Source organism: Oncorhynchus kisutch, unplaced genomic scaffold (assembly GCF_002021735.2).
Source record: "Oncorhynchus kisutch isolate 150728-3 unplaced genomic scaffold, Okis_V2 scaffold1464, whole genome shotgun sequence".
Classification (NCBI taxonomy): Eukaryota; Metazoa; Chordata; class Actinopteri; order Salmoniformes; family Salmonidae; genus Oncorhynchus; species Oncorhynchus kisutch.
The window spans coordinates 21277-41428 of NW_022263409.1; the positions used below are offsets into that span (position 1 = coordinate 21277).

A 20152-nucleotide genomic window follows, 5' to 3' on the forward strand; every position below is an offset into this window, starting at 1 on the left:
AACAAAGAGTTACACATGGAGTAAACAATTAACAAGTCAATAACACAGTAGAAAACAAAGGGGGGGTCTATATGCAATGTGTGCAAAAGGCATGAGGAGGTAGGCAAATAATTACAATTTTGCAGATTAACACTGGAGTGATAAAAGATCAGATGGTCATGTACAGGTAGAGATATTGGTGTGCAGAAGAGCAGAAAAGTAAATAAATAAAAACAGTATGGGGATGAGGTAGGTGAAAAGGGTGGGCTATTTACCAATAGACTATGTACAGCTGCAGCGATCGGTTAGCTGCTCAGATGTTTGAAGTTGGTGAGGGAGATAAAAGTCTCCAACTTCAGCGATTTTTGCAATTCGTTCCAGTCACAGGCAGCAGAGTACTGGAACGAAAGGCGGCCAAATGAGGTGTTGGCTTTAGGGATGATCAGTGAGATACACCTGCTGGAGCGCGTGCTACGGATGGGTGTTGCCATCGTGACCAGTGAGCTGAGATAAGGCGGAGCTTTACCTAGCATAGACTTGTAGATGACCTGGAGCCAGTGGGTCTGGCGACGAATATGTAGCGAGGGCCAGCCGACTAGAGCATACAAGTCGCAGTGGTGGGTGGTATAAGGTGCTTTAGTGACAAAACGGATGGCACTGTGATAGACTGCATCCAGTTTGCTGAGTAGAGTGTTGGAAGCCATTTTGTAGATGACATCGCCGAAGTCGAGGATCGGTAGGATAGTCAGTTTTACTAGGGTAAGCTTGGCGGCTTGAGTGAAGGAGGCTTTGTTGCGGAATAGAAAGCCGACTCTTGATTTGATTTTCGATTGGAGATGTTTGATATGAGTCTGGAAGGAGAGTTTGCAGTCTAGCCAGACACCTAGGTACTTATAGACGTCCACATATTCTAGGTCGGAACCATCCAGGGTGGTGATGCTAGTCGGGCATGCAGGTGCAGGCAGCGACCGGTTGAAAAGCATGCATTTGGTTTTACTAGCGTTTAAGAGCAGTTGGAGGCCACGGAAGGAGTGTTGTATGGCATTGAAGCTTGTTTGGAGGTTAGATAGCACAGTGTCCAAAGACGGGCCGAAAGTATATAGAATGGTGTCGTCTGCGTAGAGGTGGATCAGGGAATCGCCCGCAGCAAGAGCAACATCATTGATATACACAGAGAAAAGAGTCGGCCCGAGAATTGAACCCTGTGGCACCCCCATAGAGACTGCCAGAGGACCGGACAGCATGCCCTCCGATTTGACACACTGAACTCTGTCTGCAAAGTAATTGGTGAACCAGGCAAGGCAGTCATCCGAAAAACCGAGGCTACTGAGTCTGCCGATAAGAATATGGTGATTGACAGAGTCGAAAGCCTTGGCAAGGTCGATGAAGACGGCTGCACAGTACTGTCTTTTATCGATGGCGGTTATGATGTCGTTTAGTACCTTGAGTGTGGCTGAGGTGCACCCATGACCGGCTCGGAAACCAGATTGCACAGCGGAGAAGGTACGGTGGGATTCGAGATGGTCAGTGACCTGTTTGTTGACTTGGCTTTCGAAGACCTTAGATAGGCAGGGCAGGATGGATATAGGTCTGTAACAGTTTGGGTCCAGGGTGTCTCCCCCTTTGAAGAGGGGGATGACTGCGGCAGCTTTCCAATCCTTGGGGATCTCAGACGAGATGAAAGAGAGGTTGAACAGGCTGGTAATAGGGGTTGCGACAATGGTGGCAGATAGTTTCAGAAATAGAGGGTCCAGATTGTCAAGCCCAGCTGATTTGTACGGGTCCAGGTTTTGCAGCTCTTTCAGAACATCTGCTATCTGGATTTGGGTAAAGGAGAACCTGGAGAGGCTTGGGCGAGGAGCTGCGGGGGGGGCGGAGCTGTTGGCAGAGGTTGAAGTAGCCAGGCGGAAGGCATGGCCAGCCGTTGAGAAATGCTTATTGAAGTTTTCGATAATCATGGATTTATCAGTGGTGACCGTGTTACCTAGCCTCAGTGCAGTGGGCAGCTGGGAGGAGGTGCTCTTGTTCTCCATGGACTTCACATACCGTTTTACCCACTTTTTATTTTATTTCGCCTTTATTTAACCAGGTAGGCTAGTTGAGAACAAGTTCTCATTTGCAACTGCGACCTGGCCAAGATAAAGCATAGCAGTGTGAACAGACAACACAGAGTTACACATGGAGTAAACAATAAACAAGTCAATAACATAGAAAAAAAAGAATCTTTATACATTGTGTGCAAAAGGCATGAGGAGGTAGGCAATAAATAGGCCATAGGAGTGAATAATTACAATTTAGCAGATTAACACTGGAGTGATAAATGATCAGATGAACATGTACAGGTAGAGATATTGGTGTGCAAAAGAGCAGAAAAGTAAATAAAATAAAAACAGTATGGGGATGAGGTAGGTAGATTGGGTGGGCTATTTACCGATAGACTATGTACAGCTGCAGTGATCGGTTAGCTGCTCAGATAGCAGATGTTTAAAGTTGGTGAGGGAGATAAAAGTCTCCAACTTCAGAGATTTTTGCAATTCGTTCCAGTCGCAGGCAGCAGAGAACTGGAAGGAAAGGCGGCCAAATTAGGTTTTGGCTTTAGGGATGATCAGTGAGATACACCTGCTGGAGCGCGTGCTACGGGTGGGTGTTGCCATCGTGACCAGTGAACTGAGAAGGCAGAGCTTTACCTAGCATGGACTTGTAGATGACCTGGAGCCAGTGGGTCTGGCGACGAACATGTAGCGAGGGCCAGCCGACTAGAGCATACAGGTCGCAGTGGTGGGTGGTATAAGGTGCTTTAGTAACAAAACGGATGGCACTGTGATAAACTGCATCCAGTTTGCTGAGTAGAGTATTGGAAGCAATTTTGTAGATGACATCACCGAAGTCGAGGATCGGTAGGATAGTCAGTTTTACTAGGGTAAGTTTGGCGGCGTGAGTGAAGGAGGCTTTGTTGCGGAATAGAAAGCCGACTCTAGATTTGATTTTGGATTGGAGATGTTTGATATGAGTCTGGAAGGAGAGTTTACAGTCTAGCCAGACACCTAGGTACTTATAGATGTCCACATATTCTAGGTCGGAACCATCCAGGGTGGTGATGCTAGTCGGGCTTGCGGGTGCAGGCAGCGAACGGTTGAAAAGCATGCATTTGGTTTTACTAGCGTTTAAGAGCAGTTGGAGGCCACGGAAGGAGTGTTGTATGGCATTGAAGCTCGTTTGGAGGTTAGATAGCACAGTGTCCAAGGAAGGGCCGGAAGTATACAGAATGGTGTCGTCTGCGTAGAGGTGGATCAGGGAATCGCCCGCACGCAGCAAGAGCAACATCATTGATATATACAGAGAAAAGAGTCGGCCCGAGAATTGAACACTGTGGTACCCCCATAGAGACTGCCAGAGGACCGGACAGCATGCCCTCCGATTTGACACATTGAACTCTGTCTGCAAAGTAGTTGGTGAACCAGGCAAGGCAGTCATTAGAAAAACCGAGGCTACTGAGTCTGCCGATAAGAATACGGTGATTGACAGAGTCGAAAGCCTTGGCCAGGTCGATGAAGACGGCTGCACAGTACTGTCTTTTATCGATGGCGGTTATGACATCATTTAGTACCTTGAGCGTGGCTAAGGTGCACCCGTGACCGGCTCGGAAACCGGATTGCACAGCGGAGAAGGTACGGTGGGTTTCGAGATGGTCAGTGATCTGTTTGTTGACTTGGCTTTCGAAGACCTTAGATAGGCAGGGCAGGATGGATATAGGCAGGGCAGGATGGATATAGGTCTGTAACAGTTTGGGTCCAGGGTGTCTCCCCCTTTGAAGAAGGGGATGACCGTGGCAGCTTTCCAACCCTTGGGGATCTCAGATGATACAAAGGAGAGCTTGAACAGGCTGGTAATAGGGGTTGCGACAAAGGCGGCGGACAGTTTCAGAAATAGAGGGTCCAGATTGTAAAGCCCAGCTGATTTGTTTGGGTCCAGGTTTTGCAGCTCTTTCAGAACATCTGCTATCTAGATTTGGGTAAAGGAGAAGCTGGGGAGGCGTGGGCGAGTAGCTGCGGCGGGGAGGGGGGGGGGGGGCTGTTTTCCCGAGGTTGGAGTAGTCAGGAGGAAGGCATGGCCAGCCGTTGAGAAGTTTCATATGTAAATACTGTATTCTAGTCTTGGTTCATCCCATATAGCCCCAGTGTAGAGGTGTCATTATACCCATAAAACCTAACGGTCAAAGAGGGAAATGGTTCCAGTGGTATTTCCACCATTCATTTTTCCCATTGGGGATTTTAGAAACACTTCAAATAAGGTCTGTGTTTCTTGTACGCTTACCCTGGCATTACGTTTTCATAACCATCTAAGTCTCTCTCGGACAAGGTGATTTTTATCAATATATTAGTCTCAATTTACTCTCAGATTTGAAAATACAAATGATCATCAAAACAGACATCATGCAAAACTGCAAATGCCTGGAAGCTCCTGCATGTCATCTCTCGCTGACAACTTTGCTAACAGGTATTGTGTCAATTTAAAATTGTACAAGACAGTTCACAGAATGGTCCATTTAAAAAATGTGGCCAATTTATTATTTACTACATTTAGCTAACATTATATAGTTAATCCAGAGATTCTTACCTTCTGTATGTTCTGTATGATAGCCACATTAGCAGCTAATTAGCATTTCCTTTGGGGGGGGGGGGGCGACTACAGGCGAATATATTGATAAAAGTAATATTTTCCGAGAGAGATTTAGATGGTAATCAAAACGTCACACTAGGGTAAGCGTACATGAAACACAGCCCTGATTTTAAGTGTTTCAAAAATCCCCTATGGGAAAAATGAATGGTGGAAAAAACGATTGGAACCATTTCCATGTTTGACCGCTAGGTTTTATGGGTATTATGACTCATACTGTGGTACTTTATATAACTGCTGCTGTACACACCTTTTCTATTTATATACTGTCCATAATGTCTATATATATATATATATATATATATATATATATTTACATTTCTGTCTAGGTAGCCTAGTGGTTAATGTTGGGCCAGTAACAGAAAGTTCCCGGTTTTGAATACCCAAGCCTCCAAGGTAAAAAAAAGTATGTGCCCTTGAGCAAGGCATTTAACCTTAATTTGCTCAAGGGGCTCCGTACTACCATAGCTGACCCTGTAAAACAACTAACTGGTGTGTGACAGTACATTTTTATATATACGTTTTTTATTTTGGATTAATTCCTGGCTTATTTTGGGGGGATTTGCGTGTATCCTTTTGTACTGCAAGGTTTTACTGTATGGAAGGAACATGCACTGTTGGCGCTAGGAACATAAGCGCGATAACAACTGCAAAATACGTGTACGCGGTTCGCGACCAAAATGTTCTCGTCGGATTTGTTTGTCTCCAAATAGTTCACTCTGCCACTTCTCGCGATGTTAGAGAGAGGACGTGCTTCCGGGTGAGGCACACAGATCACCGCGTGGAACACATTCCCGTTGGAACTGCGACTAGCGAAGGCTTTCTAGGAGATAAGTTTGTTTCGGGTTTAAACTTGGTGAAAAAGCGTCAGAGATGCTTGTTTTATTTGAAACCGCTGCTGGTTATGCAATATTTAAAGTGAGTATTTAGCTAAAGTTGTATTCTAAATTCTAATAATTTTAGATGGGTGCATGACAATTTTCAATCATTGAACCGGGTTCGCGGTGTAGCTAGCTAAATACGTTATTTTCCTGGAGTAGCTAGATATTGTATTAAAATACAAAGTATTTCAATGTCAAGACCTGTTTAACATTGTTTATAGTACACATGGCTTCTCTATTTAGGTCGTCGTGGTAGTTCTCGCATGCAAACCTTTTCCGCAACGAGGCCTTCTCATTCAACACGCTGCAGTTAAGCAACCACGTTGCATGTGGCAAGTTACCTAGATCTGCTGGATATACAGATACGTTGCTACCCTGGACTTGGCTTTTGTAATTATGCGACTATTTGAACCCGTTCTATTTTCGAAGTTTAAATAATTTATTTGTTGCCAATGTTTACCCAACATTTCAAATAGGCTTCTCTTCCAAGTTAGCATAACTGGTGCGTGGTACTTTGGAGGGACCGCGTGCTGGCTTTCTTGTCACACATTACTGACGGGTTTTAATGACAACACATGTAAACCGAGTTGAGTTAATGCAATTAATGTATGGTATGCCCGTGTACTTGATAGAACTTTAAATCTTTTTTTGTTTCAGGTCCTCGATGAGTCAAAGCTCCAAGAGGTGGACAGTTTATGGAAGGAGTTCGAAACTCCGGAGAAGGCCAACAAAGTGTGAGTTATGGCCCCATGTCTGGAGAGAGGAGTGTTTAGATTCTCGAGGGGAATACGTTGTCAATGAACAGTAGTATTACACATTATCAGCATAAGGAACATGTTTCTGGAGTTGACAAATAACATGTCGCCACCATTTCTCCTTCCAGAGTGAAGTTGAAGCACTTTGAGAAATTCCAGGACACAACAGAGGCCTTGGCAGGTAGACAGAATACTTTCACCTCACTATAGTTTACCAGTTAGTGCACAAGGGCTGTCAGTCAAGGCTTCTGCATGCTTCAGCTAGGTGAACCAACAGCGTGTTCGCATACTCCCTTAATTAAAAGACCATTGCTTGAAAAAATGAGAAAAGCGGCAATAATAGTGTTTGTCCAACTTGAGAAGCCATAGCCAGTATACACTTCCTCAAACTAGTCAGTAATAATTGAAGATGACTCAAGAAATATCATTCTCCCCTTTATTTTTATTTTTACCATTTTAAATCTACGTAAGCTGTTAGGTGCAGTATTTAGGAAGTTTGAAAATGTGCATGGAAAACAAGTATCGTTGAAGTGTGCACAAACATCTGGGGAAAACACCTGACCGAAGACCAAACAAACACGTTTCTGAAGATATGCACTAACTATCCCCAACTGTTTGGGATGGGAAGCATGCAGAAGTCTTTAGGTGTTGAGTCTATGAATAAATACATATTACTAATGTCCTGTGTCTAAATGTTGGAACTATAACAGTCGTTTGTATATGTAATGTATGTGGACACCCTGTCAAATTATTGGATTTGGCTATTTTAGCCACATCGGTTGCTGACAGGTTTATAAAATCGAGCACACGACCATGCAATCTCCATAGACAAACATTGCCGTCGGAGCAGCTCACAGATCACTGCACCTGAACATAGCCCATCTGTAAACAGCTACCTACCTCATCCCCATACTGTATTTATTTATCTTGCTCCTTTGCACCCCAGTATCTCTAATTGCACATTCATCTTCTGCACATCCACCATTCCAATGTTTAATCGCTATATTGTAATTGCTTTGCCACCATGGCCCATTTATTGCCGTACCTCCCTTATCTTACCTCATTGCACTCACTGTATATATACTTTTTCTATTGACTGTTTTGTTTATTCCATGTGTAACTGTTGTGTCAAATTGCTATTCTTTATCTTGGCCAGGTCACAGTTGCACATGAGAACTTGTTCTCAACTGGCCACCTGGTTTAATAGAAGTGGAATATATACATGTTTTATATTGGCAATAGAATGGCCTTACTGAAGAGCTCAGTAACTTCCAATGTGGCACCGTCATAGGATGCCACCATTCCAACAAGCCATTCCTAAGCGCTGTTATTGTGAAGTGGAAACGTCTAGGAGCGACAACGGCTCAGCCGCAAGGTGGTAGACCACACAAGCTCACAGAACTAGACTCCCGAGTGCTGTAGCGTGTACACGTCTCGCCTGTCCTCATGTTGTAACCGTATCTCTCCTCTGTCCAGCGGCCACGGCCATGACGGAAGGGAAGATGGGGAAGAGTCTGAAGAAGGTCCTAAAGAAAGTGGTGGCTAAAGAAGCTCATGAACAGCTGGCCATCAGCGACGCTAAGCTGGGGGGCGTCATCAAGGAGAAGTTGAACCTGAGCTGTGTCCACAGCCCTGCGGTGGCAGAGCTGATGAGAGGCATCAGGACACAGATGGAGTCCCTGATCACTGGGCTGCCCCCCCGGGAGATCAGCGCCATGTCTCTGGGACTGGCTCACAGGTAGGGTGAAAAAGACAACGCTTGGTGTTTTGGATTTATTAGGATCTCATTAAATGACGCCAACTAGTCTTATAACAAAAGACATTACAAACACTTTATAATTTACTCACATCAATATGTAGTGTGTGTGTTGCCGATGATTATATCATGCTGTCTGAAACCTCGTGTGGATTTCCTCAGCATTCGTCACTACCCCTGAGGCAGCACCTCCCTCTGTCGTATTCATAGAAGACCTGAAAGGCTGCAATGGCAGATCCTGACCTGTTTCTGTTTCCTCAGTTTGTCCCGCTACAAGCTGAAGTTCAGCCCTGACAAAGTGGATACCATGATCGTTCAAGCTATCTGTAAGTACCTCCTCTTAGACCAGGGCATCTTTGATGGGGGTGGGGGCCACAACAACCTCACACATCTCACATTACCCCCCCACCTTGCAAGCAAAACATTTTAGCGGCCCCCTCACGTGACAGTGAAGAGAATTTAACTTTTAGCGTTCATTTCCTACAATTCTGCTATAGACTAGGCACATTAGTGCAGTTTTTAAGATGACTGATCAATGGGCCCTGGTCGGTAATTCGACTACTGTGATTGCTAAGTTAGTCGAGCGGTTAACTTATCAATAACACAGTAAAATGCTGACAGGCCAATGACGTGACTGCTGATGCACAACCACGTGTGAAAATGTCACCTTGTCCATTCTGTTATTCTAATTCTCAGCCGTAAGTTGAGACTCTGACTGAGTTCTCTCCCCAGTACAGGGATGTGTGTCCGCGAGCCTACAGGACGTGGGCCAGTGGAAGCCTGTTGCTCATCCCTGTCTTACTCTGTCCATGTAAAGGGACTGTAGCTCAGTAACAGGTGTGACTCATCCCTGCCTTACTCTGTCCATGTAAAGGGACTGTATCTCAGTAACAGGTGTGACTGATCCCTGTCTTACTCTGTCCATGTAAAGGGACTGTAGCTCAGTAACAGGTGTGACTAGTATTATGGTCTGTAGACAGGAGTAACTAGTATTATGGTCTGTAGACAGGTGTGACTAGTATTATGGTCTGTAGACAGGTGTGACTAGTATTATGGTCTGTAGACAGGTGTGACTAGTATTATGGTCTGTAGACAGGTGTGACTAGTATTATGGTCTGTAGACAGGTGTGACTAGTATTATGGTCTGTAGACAGGTGTGACTAGTATTATGGTCTGTAGACAGGTGTGACTAGTATTATGGTCTGTAGACAGGTGTGACTAGTATTATGGTCTGTAGACAGGTGTGACTAGTATTATGGTCTGTAGACAGGAGTGACTAGTATTATGGGCTGTAGACAGGAGTGACTAGTATTATGGGCTGTAGACAGGAGTGACTAGTATTATGGGCTGTAGACAGGAGTGACTAGTATTATGGGCTGTAGACAGGTGTGACTAGTATTATGGTCTGTAGACAGGAGTAACTAGTATTATGGTCTGTAGACAGGTGTGACTAGTATTATGGGCTGTAGACAGGTGTGACTAGTATTATGGTCTGTAGACAGGTGGGACAATAATGGTCTGTAGCTCAGTAACAGGAGTAACTAGTATTATGGTCTGTAGCTCAGTAACAGGTGTGACTAGTATTATGGTCTGTAGACAGGAGTGACTAGTATTATGGGCTGTAGACAGGAGTGACTAGTATTATGGGCTGTAGACAGGAGTGACTAGCATTATGGGCTGTAGACAGGTGTGACTACTATTATGGTCTGTAGCTCAGTAACAGGTGTGACTAGTATTATGGTCTGTAGCTCAGTAACAGGTGAGACTAGTATTATGGTCTGTAGACAGGAGTGACTAGTATTATGGTCTGTAGATAGGAGTGACTAGTATTGTGGTCTGTAGATAGGAGTGACTAGTATTGTGGTCTGTAGACAGGTGTGACTAGTATTATGGTCTGTAGCTCAGTAACAGGTATAACTAGTATTATGGTCTGTAGCTCAGTAACAGGTGTAACTAGTATTATGGTCTGTAGCTCAGTAACAGGTGTAACTAGTATTATGGTCTGTAGACAGGTGTGACTGGTATTATGGGCTGTAGACAGGAGTAACTAGCATTACGGTCTGTAGACAGGTGTGACTACTATTATGGTCTGTAGCTCAGTAACAGGAGTAACTAGTATTATGGTCTGTAGCTCAGTAACAGGTGTGACTAGTATTATGGTCTGTAGACATGAGTAACTAGCATTATGGTCTGTAGCTCAGTAACAGGTGTGACTAGTATTATGGTCTGTAGACAGGAGTAACTAGTATTATGGTCTGTAGACAGGAGTAACTAGTATTATGGTCTGTAGACAGGAGTAACTACTGTTATGGTCTGTAGACAGGAGTAACTAGTATTATGGGCTGTAGACAGGAGTAACTAGTATTATGGGCTGTAGCTCAGTAACAGGTGTAACTAGTATTATGGTCTGTAGACAGGTGTGACTAGTATTATGGTCTGTAGACAGGTGTGACTAGTATTATGGTCTGTAGACAGGAGTGACTAGTATTATGGTCTGTAGCTCAGTAACAGGTGTAACTAGTCTTATGGTCTGTAGCTCAGTAACAGGTGTGACTAGTATTATGGTCTGTAGACAGGAGTAACTAGTATTATGGTCTGTAGCTCAGTAACAGGTGTGACTAGTATTATGGTCTGTAGCTCAGTAACAGGTGTAACTAGTATTATGGTCTGTAGACAGGAGTGACTAGTATTATGGTCTGTAGCTTAGTAACAGGTGTAACTAGTCTTATGGTCTGTAGCTCAGTAACAGGTGTGACTAGTATTATGGTCTGTAGACAGGAGTAACTAGTATTATGGTCTGTAGCTCAGTAACAGGTGTGACTAGTATTATGGTCTGTAGCTCAGTAACAGGTGTGACTAGTATTATGGTCTAGCTCAGTAACAGGTGTGACTAGTATTATGGTCTGTAGCTCAGTAACAGGTGTGACTAGTATTATGGTCTGTAGACAGGAGTGACTAGTATTATGGTCTGTAGCTCAGTAACAGGTGTAACTAGTCTTATGGTCTGTAGCTCAGTAACAGGTGTGACTAGTATTATGGTCTGTAGACAGGAGTAACTAGTATTATGGTCTGTAGCTCAGTAACAGGTGTGACTAGTATTATGGTCTGTAGCTCAGTAACAGGTGTAACTAGTATTATGGTCTGTAGACAGGAGTGACCAGTATTATGGTCTGTAGCTTAGTAACAGGTGTAACTAGTCTTATGGTCTGTAGCTCAGTAACAGGTGTGACTAGTATTATGGTCTGTAGACAGGAGTAACTAGTATTATGGTCTGTAGCTCAGTAACAGGTGTGACTAGTATTATGGTCTAGCTCAGTAACAGGTGTGACTAGTATTATGGTCTGTAGCTCAGTAACAGGTGTGACTAGTATTATGGTCTGTAGACAGGTGTGACTAGTATTATGGTCTGTAGACAGGTGTGACTAGTATTATGGTCTGTAGACAGGAGTAACTAGTATTATGGGCTGTAGCTCAGTAACAGGTGAGACTAGTATTATGGGCTGTAGACAGGAGTGACTAGTATTATGGTCTGTAGATAGGAGTGACTAGTATTATGGGCTGTAGATAGGAGTGACTAGTATTATGGTCTGTAGATAGGAGTGACTAGTATTATGGTCTGTAGATAGGAGTGACTAGTATTATGGTCTGTAGACAGGAGTGACTAGTATTATGGTCTGTAGACAGGAGTGACTAGTATTATGGTCTGTAGACAGGAGTGACTAGTATTATGGTCTGTAGACAGGAGTGACTAGTATTATGGTCTGTAGACAGGAGTGACTAGTATTATGGTCTGTAGACAGGAGTGACTAGTATTATGGTCTGTAGATAGGAGTGACTAGTATTATGGTCTGTAGACAGGAGTGACTAGTATTATGGTCTGTAGACAGGAGTGACTAGTATTATGGTCTGTAGACAGGAGTGACTAGTATTATGGTCTGTAGACAGGAGTGACTAGTATTATGGTCTGTAGACAGGAGTGACTAGTATTATGGGCTGTAGACAGGAGTGACTAGTATTATGGGCTGTAGACAGGAGTGATTAGTATTATGGGCTGTAGACAGGAGTGACTAGTATTATGGGCTGTAGACAGGAGTGACTAGTATTATGGGCTGTAGACAGGAGTGACTAGTATTATGGGCTGTAGACAGGTGTGACTAGTATTATGGGCTGTAGACAGGAGTGACTAGTATTATGGGCTGCAGCTCAGTAACAGGTGTGACTAGTATTATGGGCTGTAGACAGGAGTAACTAGTATTATGGTCTGTAGACAGGAGTAACTAGTATTATGGTCTGTAGCTCAGTAACAGGTGTAACTAGTATTATGGTCTGTAGCTCAGTAACAGGTGTAACTAGTATTATGGTCTGTAGCTCAGTAACAGGTGTGACTAGTATTATGGTCTGTAGCTCAGTAACAGGTGTAACTAGTCTTATGGGATGTAGCTCAGTAACAGGTGTAACTAGTATTATGGGATGTAGCTCAGTAACAGGTGTAACTAGTATTATGGGCTGTAGCTCAGTAACAGGTGTAACTAGTATTATGGGCTGTAGACAGGTGTAACTAGTATTATGGGCTGTAGCTCAGTAACAGGTGTAACTGGTGTTTTGATCTGTGCAGCTCTGCTGGATGACCTGGACAAGGAGCTCAACAACTACATCATGCGCTGTAGGGAGTGGTACGGCTGGCACTTCCCTGAGGTGGGGAAGATCATCACTGACAACCTGGCCTACTGCAAGAGTGTTCGGAAGATAGGCGCTCGTACCAACGTGGCAACCACCGACCTGTCTGAGCATCTCCCCGAGGAGGTGGAGGCAGAGGTCAAACTGGCTGCAGAGATCTCCATGGGAACGGAGGTGTCAGAGGAGGACATCGGCAACATCATGCACCTGTGTGACCAGGTGATAGAGATTACAGAGTACCGCACCCAACTGTACGACTATCTGAAGAACAGGATGATGGCTATCGCTCCCAACCTGACTGTCATGGTGGGGGAACTGGTAGGGGCACGGCTCATCTCACACGCTGGTGAGTCATGATCTAACGGCCAATCACACAGCAGGAATCATTCACAACACAAAACAAGCGGTGATTAATATGACTATATGTCACAATCCTGATACCTGATGCTTTTCAGTCACTACCTCATCTGAGCTTGAATTAAAACCTTTTACCTGGACACCTGTAGTAGGCAGCTGGAAACGCCCAAACTGCTCCTAAATGCTCTGGTTCTCTCTGACAGGGTCCCTGTTGAACCTGGCCAAGCACCCGGCCTCCACAGTCCAGATCCTGGGAGCAGAGAAGGCCCTGTTCAGAGCCCTGAAGACGCGCAGAGACACGCCCAAATATGGTCTCATCTACCACGCCTCTCTGGTGGGACAGACCTCGGCCAAGAACAAGGGCAAGGTGAGGCTTTTGTTCCAGCCATCACTAGAAGTAGAATGTCTCTCCACACTACAGTACTGTTGTCGTGTTCCAGGTGTGATCTAGTTCTAATCAGAATGTCTCTCCACACTATAGTACTGTTGTCGTGTTCCAGGTGTGATCTAGTTCTAATCAGAATGTCTCTCCACACTACAGTACTGTTGTCGTGTTCCAGGTGTGATCTAGTTCTAATCAGAATGTCTCTCCACACTACAGTACTGTTGTCGTGTTCCAGGTGTGATCTAGTTCTAATCAGAATGTCTCTCCACACTACAGTACTGTTGTCGTGTTCCAGGTGTGATCTAGTTCTAATCAGAATGTCTCTCCACACTACAGTACTGTTGTCGTGTTCCAGGTGTGATCTAGTTCTAATCAGAATGTCTCTCCGCACTACAGTACTGCTGTCGTGTTCCAGGTGTGATCTAGTTCTAATCAGAATGTCTCTCCACATTACAGCACTGTTGTCGTGTTCCAGGTGTGATCTAGTTCTAATCAGAATGTCTCTCCACACTACAGCACTGTTGTCGTGTTCCAGGTGTGATCTAGTTCTAATCAGAATGTCTCCACACTACAGTACTGCTGTCATGTTCCAGGTGTGATCTAGTTCTAATCAGAATGTCTCTCCACACTACAGTACTGCTGTCATGTTCTAGTCAAGCTTCTTTCTCTCCTCTCAGATCTCCAGGATGCTGGCAGCCAAAGCATCTCTGGCGATCCGCTACGATGCCCTGGGAGAGGACACAAACGCTGAGATGGGAGTTGAGAACCGTGCCAAGCTGGAGGCCAGACTACGCCACCTAGAGGAGAAGGGAGTAAGTAGCTCTCTCTCTCTGCCCCTTACTGCTAGAGGCCCAAACAACCAGCCCACATGAGATGCCAAGCAGTGATGATGATGACTAATGTCAACAGTCCTGAAACTACCTGATGCTTTTCAGTCACTACCTCATCTGAGCTTGCATTAATAACCTCACTGGTGTACGTTGGACGCTAGCGTCCCACCTGGCCAACATCCAGGGAAATTGCAGAGCGCCAAATTCAAAAACAGAAATACTCATTATTTAAAAAATCTGAAAACATACAAGTGTTATACATAGTTTTAAATATGAACTTCTTGTGAATCCAACCACTGTCAGATTTCAAAAAGTCTTTAGGGGTCGAAAGCATACCAATGTGATTATTTGAGAACATCGCCCAGCAGACAAACCATTACAAAACGGTAACCAGCCAAGCAGAGTTACACAAGTCAGAAATAGAGAGAAAATGAATCCCTTACCTTTGATCTTCATATGGTTTCACTAAGACTTTCATTTATTCAATAAATGTTCCTTTTGTTCGATAGTCTCTATATCCAAAAACCTCTTTGTTTTCTTCAGTAATCCACGGCTCAAACAGTTACAACAGGCAGACAAAATATCCAAATTGTATCCGTCAAGTTCATAGAAACATGTCAAACGATGTTTTATATTCAATCCTCAGGTTGTTTTTAGCCTAAATAATCAATAATATTTCAACCGGTCAATAACGTTGTCAATATAAAAGGTAAACAAGAAAGGCAGGCTCTCGGGATTGAGCATGAAAAAGCTCTGACACTGTAGGGTCCAGTCATTCAGACTGCTCTTACTCCTGCATTTTTCAGAATAACAAACCTGAAACCATTTCTAAATTCTGCTGACATCTCGTGGAAGGCATAGGAACTGCATAGCAACTGAGTCATAAGTCAACGGATACTGTGATGGCATTGTATAGAGAACTAGAACAAACAAATGTACTTCCTGGATGGATTTTTCTCAGGTTTCCGCCTGCCAAATCAGTTCTGCTATACTCAGACATTATTTGAACCACTGTGGAAACTTTTGAGGGTTTTCTATCCAAATCTATGCATATCCTAGCTTCTGGGACTGAGTAGCAGGCAGTTTAGTTTTGGAACGCTACGCGTTTCATCCAAAATTCCCGAATGTTGCCCCCTACCCTAGTGAAGTTAAACAGTGATATCCTGCTTGTCCCCTACTCATCTACTCTACCGGTCCCCTAATATTGTGCTGACCCTGGTTTATCCCTTCAGATCAGAAGAATCAGTGGAACAGGCAAAGCCATGGCGAAGTCTGACAAATACCAACACAGGAGGTGAGTTACACCTGGAGACTACTGTATTGGGTAAATAACCTTCTGTCGCGTCTCTCTGGTAACTGGCCGACTGTCGCGTCTCTCTGGTAGCTGGCCGACTGTCGCGTCTCTCTGGTAGCTGGCCGACTGTCGCGTCTCTCTGGTAGCTGGCCGACTGTCGCGTCTCTCTGGTAGCTGGCCGACTGTCGCGTCTCTCTGGTAGCTGGCCGACTGTCGCGTCTCTCTGGTAGCTGGCCGACTGTCGCGTCTCTCTGGTAGCTGGCCGACTGTCGCGTCTCTCTGGTAGCTGGCCGACTGTCGCGTCTCTCTGGTAGCTGGCCGACTGTCGCGTCTCTCTGGTAGCTGGCCGACTGTCGCGTCTCTCTGGTAGCTGGCCGACTGTCGCGTCTCTCTGGTAGCTGGCCGACTGTCGCGTCTCTCTGGTAGCTGGCCGACTGTCGCGTCTCTCTGGTAAAGTCTTTGTCATGTCTTTGGCATAATTAAAACTGATGACTTATTTATCAAATAACTCTCTAATTATTATGTGATTAATCATGTAACTGTAATTAACTAGGAAAATATTCCGATTACAACGTTATAATTTTCCTAATATAACTTTCAGAGATATAATATCTGATCTCAGTCTTCTGATTAATGAATTATTTACCTCACATTAGTCTCATTCCAAACGTCATAAATTGTTGGTTATCTGCACGAACCCAGTCTTCACTGAGTCATCCATACATCAATTGTCTTAAAATAATTGATTTACTAAGTAATTCACAGAAATGCATCACACAAACAAAATAGATATATTTCCAAAGAAATGATACAGGGTATGTGCCCTAGTGGGCTAAGTGGTTTTCCACTTTAATTTTGAGTGTGACTCCAAATCCAGACCTCCATGGTTTGATAAATTTGATTTCCATTGATAATTTGTGTGATTTGTCAGCACATTCAACTATGTAAAGAAACAAGTATTTAATAAGAATATTTCATTCAGATCTAGGATGTGTTATTTTAGTGTTCCCTTTATTTTTTTGAGCAGTATATTTACAAAGAAAGGAGGATGTGCCCTAATGGCGGCTTGTTAGACAGTGATAATTCTAACAATTTAAATGCTAATCCTTCGCATATGAACGCTCATTTGGGAACTATTGCAATCAATATATATTTACGCTCAGTGTCGTCGGTATCTCTGTTGAAACGTTTTTTTCTGTTTACGACCTCCCTGACCACAGCAGCCTGGTTTTAGGAGACAGCGGGGGATGGTGCTCGCTGTACCCAAAGAGGGTCATGACAACCGATAGTTGAAGCATTGTATCAACTTGGTCTGGGGGGGGAGGCCCTATGCTCGCAACTTAATTCTGGGGGGGGGGGCATGCTTGAAATATTTAATAAAATATACTGGGCCCTGTTTCCCCCGCCAGTGAGCTCGGGACAGACATCTGTATGTAGGCTATTTGATCAAGAGATAGGAAGTAATCAGGTAGCCCTATTTTATGACGTTTCCATTGGATCCGAGCATGACACGAGTGGTCAAAAAGGAGAGAGCTGGGAATATTTTTCAAATACATTGAGGAACTTTTGTAATTTTCAATGGATGGGAAAATGGTATGTTTGCTTGCTGTTTTGAGGTGACAAAGCATTACTTTGAGAAGCTCCACAGGTCATTAGTAGTGGTGCGTTAAGCCCATCAGAAATACTATCAGATGGGCACATTTTTAAGCCTACATTCGCGCGCAGGCTAGTCAGCATATAGGTCTACTTCTATGCGTTTGCGTTCTTACTCAACATTGACAGGAGCGCTGCCAAACAAAATAAGGACTAAATTAACTGGTAAATGGAATGCTATAAACACAGTTTCTCTCACAAGTGTAGCATAGGTTGTGCACTCTGCAAACAATGTGTCCACTCCAACAATGAGTGCTGAAAGACTAAACTGAAATTACCATAACCAAACAAGCATTGTAGATTGTAAATGATAGGAATGAAGGGTAAATGTAGTACTGGTGATATATGTAATGGGGAATTGATATACACTAACAATCAAGCGCAAACAATTCACTGAGATGGTCGTGAATCAGAAAGGTGTCTCATGTGCCATAAATTGACTTGCTACTGCTCGACTAAAACATCTTGGTCGACCAACAGCCTTTAAACCAATCAATCGACCGTCGGCTAATTACCAACTGTGCTGTTAACTAACGTTCTGTCATGTCTACGTAGTGACGTGAAGGTGTACGACCCCTCCGGAGACTCCACCCTCCCCTCTGTTTCCAAGAAGAGGAAGTTTGAGGAGGTCGAGGAGGAAGAGGTGGCCACACCGGTGACAGTCAAAACCAAGAAACCCAAGAAAGAACCTGTGGAAGGTCAGTTGAGTAACTCTTAGCCATAATCCTGTTATATAACACAACCCATAATACACCATCCATCCTGTTATATAACACAACCCATAATACACCATCCATCCTGTTATATAACACAACCCATAATATTCCATCCATCCTGTTATATAACACAACCCATAATATACCATCCATCCTGTTATATAACACAACCCATAATATACCATCCATCCTGTTATATAATACACCATCCATCCTGTTATATAATATACCATCCATCCTGTTATATAACACAACCCATAATATACCATCCATCCTGTTGTATAACACAACCCATAATACACCATCCATCCTGTTATATAATACACCATCCATCCTGTTATATAATATACCATCCATCCTGTTATATAACACAACCCATAATATACCATCCATCCTGTTCTATAACACAACCCATAATATACCATCCATCCTGTTATATAATACACCATCCATCCTGTTATATAATACACCATCCATCCTGTTATATAATATACCATCCATCCTGTTATATAACACAACCCATAATATACCATCCATCCTGTTGTATAACACAACCCATAATACACCATCCATCCTGTTATATAACAACCCATAATACACCATCCATCCTGTTCTATAACACAACCCATAATATACCAGCCATCCTGTTATATAACAACCCATAATATACCATCCATCCTGTTATATAACAACCCATAATATACCATCCATCCTGTTATAGAACACAACCCATAATACACCATCCATCCTGTTCTATAACATGAGACCGGTTCTCAGCCGTCTTAAGTGCTATTGTCTCACGGTGCTTTCTGTTTTCATTCAGAACCAGAGGCTTCAACGGCAGCAGAAGAAACTCCCAAGAAGAAGAAAAAGAAGTCCAAGAAAGCAGAGGAGGAGGCGATGGACGTAAAGGAAGAGGAAGAGGAGGCGACCGTCTCTCCCACAGAGGAAGTACGTAGCTGATGGGGACATGCCTCCAGAATATATATATTCCTGCTCATCTAAGCCATTCTGACTGAACGAACATACTAATTTGTTATTTCTTGTGACTTCCAGTCGTCAAAGAAGAAGAAGAAGAAGAAGAAAAAGGTGAAGGAGGAAGAGGGAGATTAATCTGGTTGGGGAGAAACTGTAGTATATTAGGACTTTTAGTTGTCGTTGTATCTACCAGGACCAGACTGACTCGTGTATCAGCCTGACTGTTTAAAGACTAGAGAACTGGAGACGGAGGTAATTTCAGAATGACCAGCAGCTGATCTGTTATGAGACTTGATGATGGTGTGTAAATCCTCCTGTGGATTTGAGTTTAAGATGAACCTTTAGTTTACTGTAACCTCTTATTACTAATCAACTAAAGACCCAATAGACTGTCTACAATATCAATGTCCATGTTAAAACACTTCATTCCTCCACTGGTTTAACGATGTACCTTTTTTTAAAGATGGGTTTTTCTGCTGTCTTTGTCCATAAGTGATTAAATCCATTTTCTCAGCGGTATTTCCTTTCATTCCAGCTATGGTGGATTCAGACCCCTTGACTTTGTCCACCTTTTGTTACGTTACAGCCTTATTCTAACATGATTCAATAGTTTTTTTCCCATCAATTTACACACGATACCCCACCAAATGACAAAGCTAAACAAGTTTGAAATGTGTGTACATTTATTCAAAATACAAAACTAACATATCGCATTTAGTCACTTCACCCCTTCCTACATGTGCAAATTACCGCAACTAACCTGTACCCCCGCACACTGACTCTGTACCCCCTGTATATAGACTCCACACTGACTCGGTACCGGTACCCCCTGTATATAGACTCCACTGACTCGGTACCGGTACCCCCTGTATATAGACTCGTTAGTGTTACTTTTATTACATTTTATACTTCAGTTTATTTGGTAAATATTTTATTACGGTCATTGAGCTGCACTGTTGGTTAAGGGCTTGTCAGTCAGCATTTCACAGTAAGGTCTACACTGTTGGTTAAGGGCTTGTCAGTCAGCATTTCACAGTAAGGTCTACACTGTTGGTTAAGGGCTTGTCAGTCAGCATTTCACAGTAAGGTCTACACTGTTGGTTAAGGGCTTGTCAGTCAGCATTTCACAGTAAGGTCTACACTGTTGGTTAAGGGCTTGTCAGTCAGCATTTCACAGTAAGGTCTACACTGTTGGTTAAGGGCTTGTCAGTCAG

The 20152-nt window shown here is 43.6% G+C and overlaps 1 protein-coding gene and 2 non-coding genes across 3 annotated transcripts; all 3 read left to right on the plus strand.

Annotated features, from left to right (window-relative positions):
- The first annotated feature begins 5160 nt into the window (after positions 1-5160).
- Positions 5161-19457, plus strand: LOC116366427 (nucleolar protein 58-like). Its single transcript, XM_031818535.1, has 12 exons — positions 5161-5574; positions 6195-6271; positions 6421-6473; positions 7769-8030; positions 8310-8374; positions 12664-13071; positions 13286-13449; positions 14145-14279; positions 15530-15591; positions 17800-17942; positions 18784-18911; positions 19017-19457. Exons 1-12 carry the CDS (start codon positions 5530-5532, stop codon positions 19071-19073), a joined length of 1599 nt encoding a protein of 532 aa, XP_031674395.1. The 5' UTR covers positions 5161-5529; the 3' UTR covers positions 19074-19457.
- LOC116366430 (small nucleolar RNA SNORD11B) lies at positions 13124-13203 on the plus strand. Its single transcript, XR_004208273.1, has one exon. It is a non-coding gene; the product is annotated as a small nucleolar RNA SNORD11B (small nucleolar RNA).
- LOC116366429 (small nucleolar RNA SNORD11B) lies at positions 14342-14425 on the plus strand. Its single transcript, XR_004208272.1, has one exon. It is a non-coding gene; the product is annotated as a small nucleolar RNA SNORD11B (small nucleolar RNA).
- Positions 19458-20152: the final 695 nt, after the last annotated feature.

Bases quoted from the DNA above. Each gene is read 5' to 3' on its own strand.
- LOC116366427 (XM_031818535.1), top strand. From the start codon at position 5,530: ATGCTTGTTTTATTTGAAACCGCTGCTGGTTATGCAATATTTAAA. The intron at 8,375-12,663 runs GTAAGTACCTCC...TGATCTGTGCAG, and splicing joins CATGATCGTTCAAGCTATCT to CTCTGCTGGATGACCTGGAC. The intron at 14,280-15,529 runs GTAAGTAGCTCT...TTATCCCTTCAG, and splicing joins GCCACCTAGAGGAGAAGGGA to ATCAGAAGAATCAGTGGAAC.